Source organism: Pituophis catenifer, unplaced genomic scaffold (assembly GCF_029215685.1).
Source record: "Pituophis catenifer annectens isolate HBS135680 unplaced genomic scaffold, rPitCat1.0.hap2 SCAF_1, whole genome shotgun sequence".
Lineage (NCBI taxonomy): Eukaryota > Metazoa > Chordata > Lepidosauria > Squamata > Colubridae > Pituophis > Pituophis catenifer.
In genome coordinates, this window is record NW_027256881.1 from 52,162,485 (window position 1) to 52,172,224 (window position 9,740).

General features: G+C 38.5%; 1 protein-coding gene across 1 annotated transcript; it reads left to right on the forward strand.

Moving 5' to 3' along the window:
• Positions 1–2,683: 2,683 nt before the first annotated feature.
• On the forward strand, positions 2,684–9,183 carry SRP9 (signal recognition particle 9). The gene is made up of 3 exons (XM_070949473.1): positions 2,684–2,806; positions 3,719–3,787; positions 8,386–9,183. The coding sequence occupies exons 1-3, from the start codon at positions 2,735–2,737 to the stop codon at positions 8,503–8,505; spliced, it is 261 nt and encodes an 86-aa protein (XP_070805574.1). The 5' UTR covers positions 2,684–2,734; the 3' UTR covers positions 8,506–9,183.
• Positions 9,184–9,740: the final 557 nt, after the last annotated feature.

Genomic DNA, 9,740 nt, shown 5'->3' on the forward strand with positions numbered 1-9,740 from the left:
AGCAGCAATCATGGCAATTCTGGTTACCATCATAAGCAGAATACACATGGGTCTTTCACCAGGAAGCAGCAGGAATCCTATGTAAGGAGGATGGGGCTGCCATGGAGGGTGGGGGAGGCACAACACAAGGCATATGCAAGCCATGGAAATTACTGGAGTAACTTGCGACCTTCCCTGCTGGTTTCCCCTTTGACTTATGGGAAGTCAGCAAGAAAGGTCGTAAATGGTGATCAAGTGACCATGTGGCACTACAACCATCCTAAGTGCAAGCTGTTTGCCAAGCACCCAGATCACGGTCATCTGACAATGGGGGTGATGTGATGGCCAGAATTTTGAGGAGCAGTTGCAAGTACCACTCCATTCAGCATCACTGTAACTTCAAGAAGTTGCTGAATGAGTGGTCAGTAAGCAAGGATTACCCACATATGAGAAGTTCTGGATGTTCCAACCAATCACAGGCTGAATATCTAAGCCAACAATGTGACGTAGCTTCTAAATAGCAAATGCTATTTGGGGATGTATTAGCAAGAAATTAGAGAAAGTAGAAAGTAGGAAGTAATTATCCCACTCTTTTTTGCCTTGGTCAGAACCCACTTGGAATACCATATTCGGTTCTAAGCACCACAAAGGTGTTGGTTACCACCTTTAAAGCACTCCATGGCTTAGGGCCTGGATACTTACAGGACCACCTGCTGCCACTGACAGCCTCCCACCGACCGATACGCTCCCACAGAGAGGGCCTCCTCAGGGTGCTGTCGGCCAAACAATGTCGACTGGCAACTCCCAGGGGGAGAGCCTTCTCTGTGCCGGCTCCTGCCCTATGGAACGAATAGCCCCCAGACATACGAAGGATCCCCGACTTCCGTGCCTTCCATTGTGCGCTGAAGACCCTGTTATTCCAACAAGCCGGTCTGATGGGACAATAATTTTAATTGGGTTTTAAATATGGGTTTTTAATATGGTTTTATAAGGGTTTTAGAATGGAAATTTTAAATTCGCCAAAATTGAATTATTTTAATATGGTTTTTAAACTTGTCTTTTATATTGTTTTATTATGGCTGTTCACCGCCTTGAGTCCTTCGGGAGAAGGGTGGTATAGAAATATAAATAAATAAATAAATAAATAAATAATAATAGTAGCAGTAGTAGTAGCAACAATAATAATAACAACAATAATATATTATTATATTATATTATATTATATTATATTATATTATATTATATTATATTATATTATATTTTATATTATTATTATTATTATTATATTATATTATATATGTCACTTAGAACACAACATGCCAGATATCACAGTTGTCGAAAATCAAAATGTACAATTTATTGACAATTTATTGGTACCAAGAGATGCCAGAGTCGAAGAAAAAGAACTGGAAAAAATTATGAAATATCGCGACCTGGCCATCGAAACTACACAGCTATGGATGAAACATGTAACAGTGATACCCATTGTCATTGGGGGACTTGGTACTATGTCCAAGAATTTTATAAGATACATCAACAAATTGCAGCTTCCTGCAATAACACCAGCGGAACTGCAAAAAACTGTGCTACTTGGAACATTGTACAACTTAAGAAGGTACTTGGTTGATACCTAGGATGCTGGCAGCAAGCCGTATCAATCAATCATTAGCACCAGTCAATGGTATTTGTTATGCATTTTTTGAATGTTCAGTTGACTGAGTTTCATATTTAATGAATAAAGATAATAATGAAGAAGAAGAAGAAGAAGAAGAAGAAGAAGAAGAAGAAGAAGAAGAAGAAGAAGAAGAAGAAGAAGAAGAAGAAGAAGAAGAAGAAGAAGAAGAAGAAGAAGAAGAAGAAGAAGAAGAAGAAGAAGAACCTGGAGCAGTGGTGAAATCCAATTTTTTTACTACTGGTTCTGTGGGTATGGCTTAGTGGGCGTGGCAGGGGAAGGATCCTGCCACCCCAGTCTGAGGCCAGCCAGAGGTGGTATTTGCTGGTTCTCCCAACTACTCAAAATTTCCGCTACCGATTCTCCAGAACCTGTCAGAACCTGCTGGATTTCACCCCTGACTTGGAGCCAATTTAGAACACGGCTACCAAGCTGATAAGGCAGCTGGTCACATTTAGTCTGCAGAAGAGAAAACTGAGCAGAGATTCGATAGCAGTCTTCAATATTTAGCGTTATTTTAAATTACAGCTTTCCTTTTCCTTCTCTGAACTAAAAAACGCATGATATGGATTAAGAGCTGCAAAGCTGCCTAACGTTGAAATACATCTCGAAATATTGCACAGCGAAATCTTGACAAGGCAAGGAGGGAAACCTTCGCTTTCTTACATTTACCTTCTTCTGATTGGCCAGAGCTGCCACCGGTGATCGCCTTGACTTCTCTGTCACATCGGCCCTTGAGACTCAGATCTCTGGCAGCGACTGAGCTCTTTTTTTTTTCCCTCTCTGCACCACGTGGGGGCGCTGTGCTCTGCTCCGTGACCGCTAAGCTCCGGAAGACGGCGCTCCTTTTACCTCTGTAACACTGTTATAGAATTTTTCTCTCCCGCTCGTGCGGCAGGAAGAGGCGGAGATTGAAGGGGGGGAGCCACGTTTGAATAACAAGCCTCCCTATTAGTGATAATTCTTGAGCTTACCCAATAGGAGAACCCTTTGCTCGAATGTGGGCCGTCTAAAAACGCCATCTTACTTCTTGTTCAGAGTGCTGAGCTGTACGTTCCCGGTCCGAGCGCGAGGGACCCAGCTATGCCGCTTTACCAGACCTGGGAGGAGTTCACTCGCGCCGCGGAGAAACTCTACTTGTCCGACCCACTGAAGGTACTTGGGCGTGGAGGAGAAGTCGGCGGGAATTCGCTCAAAGGTTGAGCAGAAGGAAGAGGGGTTGGTGGGTGTCTTGAGTCTCTGGACTTGCATGGTTTGTGGGGAGGGGTGGCATTTGTTACCATTTTAATGTAAACCACTAGACCAGTTTTCCAACTCTGGTGGTGCCGAAGTAGCAATAATTGCTGGCTTTTCTGTAGTTGGCAACTATAAAAAAAGCTTTAATTTCGCTCAGAGTGGAAAGATATTAATCAGAAGTTTTGATTTTTTTTATTTATTTTTTTGCCATGTATTGAATTTGTGATAGTTGAGTGTATTGCAAATCTACGCATCTCGCTCTTTATCATGTTTCCTGGCAGGACTAAATTCGGAAGTAACTCTTCTGGTATAAAATGTTCCCTTTTATTTGTATCCATTTCATGTATTCATAATCATGTTTATACTTATATCTGTTATCTAATACATGCTTGACAAAATGAAAATAAATATATGTATGTATGTATGTATGTATGTTTGTATGTTTGTATGTATGTATGTATGTTATAGTAAAGATAGGAAGTCTTCCGAACTTCTAGTGTTTTGGGTATTTGAATATCAATATTTCACTATTGAATGAACATACTCTCTTTGGTAGCAGCTGTTGCAGAGAGTTGTACAAAACCTCCTAGGCAACCAGTTCCTGTATGGTTATGCAGTATTGTGTAAAGGAGAACCATTTGTTGGTTTTGTTCATTTCAAGTGTGCCTTGGTTGGGAACTCTCATCAGATGAAAAAGGGCTAAAGGTTAAAATGCTGTGTGTAACTGGCGTTAAGGCAGATTTGTAAATAGCCATGTTTTTTTTTAACTTGTGGAAGTGTACATTGATGCTATTTTATTTTTTTATAAAATGATTTTTTGTGTCATTTCAGGTCCGAGTTGTACTCAAGTACCGACATTGTGATGGGAATCTGTGTATTAAAGTAACAGATGATGTTGTTGTAAGTAAAACCTAGGTGATATGATTTACAATTTTAAATTCTCAGAGTCCAAATTTTCAATATTGTTTTAACAGAAAAATTGGTTGATGTATCAGCTGATTTACTGAATACTTCTCAAAGAAGCAGTTGTATAAACTTAGAGGCATTCAAATCATTTTTCTAAGATGCGGTGTTTTTAGAGTTAGTGCTTTGGCATTTTAAAATTCTAAAGCAGTATCTCAGAATAAATGTGAATTTTTAGAATCTTAATATCCAGAGTTATGTATGGTGGGCGGCCATAAAAATCTTTTAAATAAGTATATAAATAAAAAAGCATTTACCTACTGTTTCACACATAATCAAATGTCTTGGGCCCAGTACTCCTCAACAGCTTCATAAATTATTTAGATGAGGAGGTAGAAGAGAAACTCATCGAATTTTCAGACAACACCAAGCTGGCGGGAATAGCCAACACCACAGAAGATAGGCTCAAAATCTAGATGGATTTTGACAGACTTGAATATTGGGCCCTATCTAACAAAATGAAATTCAGTGTAAGATTCTACACTTAGGCAACAAAAGCCAAATGCCAGGTATCAAATAGATGGTAACTGGCTCAACAGTAGTAACCTGAGAGGGATCTTGGCGTCCTAGTGGACAATTACTTAAATATGAATCAGCGATGTGCTTCAGCCAACAAACATATAAACATATTAACATATAAAAAAGATGTTGAGATTCTAGAAAGAGTCCATAGAAGAGCAACAAAGATGATTAAAAGATTGGAGTCTAAAACATGAACAGTTGCAGGAATTGAGTATGTCCAGTTTAATAAAAAGGATTAGGAGTGACATGATAGCAGTATCCCAATATCTAAGGGGCTGTCACAAATAAGAGGGAGTTAATATATTCTCCAAAGCACTTGAAGACGCAACAAAAAGCAGTGGATGGAAACTAATCAAGGAAGGAGCCAGCCTAGAAATAATGAGAAATTTCCTAACAGAACAATCAGTCAGTGGAATGACTTGCCTTCAGAAGCGGTGGGTGCTCTATTGCTGGAGGTTTTTAAGAAGAGATTGGACATCCATTTGTCTGAAATAATATAGGTTCTCCGGCTTGAGCAGTGGGTTGGACTAGAAGACCTCTAAGGTTCCTTTCTGTTACTTATTAGGGAAGTGCAATCTTTGTATATATTTCATATATATTTTTAAACTGAGAACATTTGTCTTTTAGATATCCTGATTAGAAGTAGCTGATTCTGCTTAAACTTTGCACTAAAGAACAATTTTTAATTAGATAGTCCTCAATTTACTACCAGAACTGAGCTCAACATTTCTGTTGCTAAGTTAAACATTAAGTGAATGTTGCCCCATTTTACGATCTTTCTTGCCATAGTAGTTAAGTGAATCACTGCAGTTAAAATAGTAACACAGTTGTTAAGTGAATCTGGCTTTCCCAGTGATTTTGCTTGTCAGAAGTTCGCAAAAGGGGATCACATAACTATAACAAAATAATCTGATCCTGAGCAATTGCACTTCCTTTTTATATATTTTGTCCTCGTAATCACTGCTTCTCCTTTGTTAGGTCTTTCTGTCATAGCAGTTTATCTGCATTGTAAAACTATATTGCAACAGCTGTTTTATGTCCTCATGATATAAGAATAAAGAGCAAGTTATGTGTTTTAGACTTTTAAAAATGTTTGATTATGTGCCAATGTTAGATTGGATAGATAGATAATCAATGTTATCTATAGGTGATCACATGGATTGACCTCTCCTCTAATCTGACTCCAGCCTGGCCCTTCAGGTCTCCCAACAGTGCACCTATTGCTGTAGTAATCAAGGGCACTCACCTTGCTCTTGGTTATTTCCTCCCCCTTTTTTTCCCTAATGTTACGTACATCTGAACAGAGCAGTCTGCATAATGTATCCAAAATATGATTACTTGAACAATTTGTTCAAATTTCATTTGTGCCTTGAGTGAGAACTATGATCATGGCATCTGAATATCTTTTCCAAGATTTTCATAACCACCTTACCAAATTCTACTCTGTTGACAGCTGGCCCTTTTATTGTTGATCATTGATTCTGAGAAGCAGAAGCTATCTACCATATCACTGACTTTGTTGTCAATTCTAAGGCTGATTGCTCTCCCTGTTATCATTCATTTGGTCTTTATATTTAATTGTAGGCCCATTTTTTCATTGTGCTCATTGACTTCTATTAGTAGAACTTCCAGATCACTTACATCTATCAGACTAATGACATCAGCATCAGGTTATTGATATTTCTTCCTGTAATTTTAGTTACTCATCTTCTTCCAGTCCGGCCTCACTCAATATATTTTCCACATGTAGGTTGAATAAATAAGGAGAGAATATATAGCTTTGTCTCATTCCTTTGCAACTGTAAACAAGTTTTTAATTCTGTATAGACCAGTGTTTGCAAACCTTTTCGGCATTGTGTGCTGAAATGGGAGCACATGCATGCTGGGGAGCGCCGGAAACCAGAAGAGCAGTTCTCCGACACGCTTGTGTGCGCTAGAAATCTGAAGAGCAACGGATAACGGCTGGTGTGCCCGGAGAGATGGCTCTGCTTTCCACTTCCAGCACACATGCCATAGGTTCACCATCACTGGTATAGACTGTGGCTTTCCTTCCTGTGTCATATAAAGTATGGGCTTTGTATGCAGAAGTTGAGGTATTTTTGGATTCTCATTTTCCTAAGGACATTCCATAACTTAACGTGGTTGACATAATTGAAAGCCTTTCTATAATCAGTAAAGCATATATTGACTTAGTTTTGGTATTGTTTGGCTTTTTCAGTTAACCAGAATGCATCAGCGATGATGTCTATTCTTCCTGTCTATTCTTTTCTAAAACCAGCTTCATCATTCCACATTTCTATGGCTATAATCTGCAGAGAAAGTGAGAAAATGCTAACATGTGATATTGTATGATAATTTGCACATTCTGTTAAGTCTTCTTTGATTGTGGTATGTAGACTAAGCTCCAATAGGGTTGTGTCAGTCTCCAGGTTTGCTGGTATAGTTGAGTTAGAACTGATTTGTCTTCTGTTGCTTGTCACATTTCTGTAGCCTTCTCATTTAGTAATGACCAGTGTGCTCATCTAATTTCATTTGGTTGTACTAAGAATTCATGTGAACAGGGAATATCTTCTTAAGTCTCTTGGTTGTCTTAAATATGTACAGAATTTCAGTACTGTACACAGTAATCCCCAAATTGACAGTCGTAATTTGAGCTTGGCAATCAAAGTTATAAATTGAGATAATCAGAAAGTGGGTCACCATGTGACCAGAACCAATTCTACAATCTTTTTCATGGTGGCTGTTATGGAAACTGTGCAGTCATTAAGCAAATGCTGCAGTTGTTCATGGTTTGCTATGGACCAGTTTTTGCTGGAAACAGGAAGTAAATACTGGTTTCCAGCAAAACCGTTGAAAATCGTAATCATATGACCATTGGACATTGCAAACGTCTGTAAATGTGGGCTGCTCAAAATGTGATCATGTGGGGAGATGATGTTGGAACTGTGCCATAAATAGCTTTTTTGGGGGGGAATGTCTGTGAGAACTTCAAATGGTTGTTAAGTGACCAGTTGTAAATCAAGGACTTCCTGTATTTCTTCTGTATGTTTGACTTCTCTGAATCTGTTACTACTCATCTATTAACCTTGAGCATATCAGTTTGAGATTGGAATCTCCTGAGTTTGAGGATCTTTTGGAAGACTTTTCTTATTTATTCCATTACTGTTTAAATCTTCAGTATCTTTATAGATGTCATTTGTAATATGGTTTCTTGTTTTTTAAAACAATAGTTCTCTGAAATAGTTAAATATGTTCTTGAAATCTTTGATATTCTTGGCTTTAACTTTGCTTCTTCGCTTCTGTCATTGTGATATCAATTTTTATTTCTTCTGTTTCTTGGTTCTTGACAATTTCTTTTCATATTAACTTATTTATTTCATTTTGTTTATCATATTTAAGACCCATTTCCATCACAGAGGGATTCTGGGTGGTGTACAATAAGATTTAATTCCACAGTTCCTCTGGTTGTCAAGTCATTGAGTTCAGGTTTTAAAATGAATCCTGGTGTTCTTAAAAATGCTGGGTATATTTTTAAGACCACACTATAGAAAGTGGTTGGCTTTATTCATTTAGCATGTTGAATGCAGTTGAACCTGAGAGCTTATCACACAGCACTGGATCATCAAATCACTTTTTATTGTTTATCCAGGTGGTTTTTATTTTTGACAAAATACAGGAGTTCTTTTATCATTGCTTTTTCCAGCATAGTATTGAAATGGTGCCTTTGCTAAATTGTTCTTCCTACATTACTATTCTTCCTAAATTGTTGTTGCCCAAAAAAGGTGCCTCTTTGGGGCGGGCGGGGGAGGGGGTGGGTGGAAGATCTTAATGTCATGGGTGATCCTGCTAGAAAAATGTAGTTTTAACATAATCCTGGCATTCTTTGTGTATCCCTCCCAGAAACACTCCCCCACTGCCACAATGAAGTAGCATAGCAGGACTGTGTGTGTGTGTTTAAAAATATGTTCAGATAAATCCTGATTAGTCTTTTCTCTGTGCTTTTTTTCTTTCAGTGTCTACTCTATAGGACAGATCAGGCTCAAGATGTAAAGAAAATTGAGAAATTCCACAGTCAATTAATGCGACTGATGGTAGCCAAAGAATCCCGCAGTGTTGCCATGGAAACAGACTGAATATCTGGAAATAAAATGAATGTTCCAGTCACGTATCACGGGAGGAATGTATCTGTTGGATTTGGGCATATTTGGAATGGACACACGATGGCATCAAGTGGACTATTAAAATTGAGTTTTGTAAGGATTTGGGGGCTCCACTTCAGAGTGGCTGGTAGACTATATGCTTTCATTGAAAGCTTCTATTTATTTTTCTTTCAGTTTGAGTGAGGAAATATATATATGTTCTTTCCTGGAATTCTTAAAGGTTAAAGTATACTCAGCCAGATTTATAACTTCCTTTCTTAAATCTTTAGGACATTGCCTAAAAATGGAAGGAGTACTCTGGTGGGTTGAAGAATGCTTTTATATAGAAAGGGGGTTGTGGAATTTTATGTTCTGTTAAATTAGCGATGTATAATCTTTATATATTGATGTATTATTTAGTTGGCAAATAACATCTGATAAAATGTTCTGGAAAAACAAGGATGCTCGCGAATCAATTCATATGTCTAGACTTAAAGATTCAGAACTGATTCTTGCTTCATAACCATATAAATTGAAATACATGTTCTGTTTTATAACAGCCAATGCTAAAAACAGCTATTTCTGTACTGTATTTAAGATTCTGGCAAAGACACCATCGGTGAGATGAGCAGCATACAAGTTTGATGAATAAATACCATGTTTCCCTGAAAATTAGACCCTGTTTTATATCTTTTGCCACCAAAAAAGGCACCAGGTCTTATTTTCAGAGGGGAGTGGTGTCATCCACTGACTCATCTCGCGCGCATCACCCCCAGCCTCTTTTTCACTATCAGAGCCCTTCAGGAACTTCTTCGTCCAGCAAGGCTTTCCTGAAGGCCTCTGCAGCCAATAACAGAGTTCTGGATTGATCTGGAGCTCTGTAATCAGCTACAGGGGCCTTCAGGAAAGCCTTGCCAGCTGCAGAAGAAATGGGCTGAAGTGTGCAAGGCCTGGCTGCAACTGTCCAAAGGTAAGTGGTAGGACAGCTCCACCCCCCCACCCCCTAGCTTAATTAACCCTACCTTAATTTTTACCTGTGCACCCTGGAGCGGACAGGGTTTTAATTAGGGCTTATTTGGGGCTCACGTGCAAAAATCAAGCTAGCACTTACTTTCTGAGTAGGTCATATTTTTGGGGAAACATAGTAGTTCAAATTGACTTTGATTTTGAATGATAGAAAGGAATAAAGATGTGCAGAACATTTGATCTTCAACTGCTTCTGATGTTAT

What these genes read in the sequence shown, in the direction of transcription:
- SRP9 (XM_070949473.1), top strand. Translation starts at nt 2,735, where the DNA reads ATGCCGCTTTACCAGACCTGGGAGGAGTTCACTCGCGCCGCGGAGAAA. An exon ending in ACTTGTCCGACCCACTGAAG is followed by an intron (nt 2,807 to 3,718) that starts GTACTTGGGCGT and finishes GTGTCATTTCAG; the next exon opens with GTCCGAGTTGTACTCAAGTA. An exon ending in AAGTAACAGATGATGTTGTT is followed by an intron (nt 3,788 to 8,385) that starts GTAAGTAAAACC and finishes TTTTTCTTTCAG; the next exon opens with TGTCTACTCTATAGGACAGA.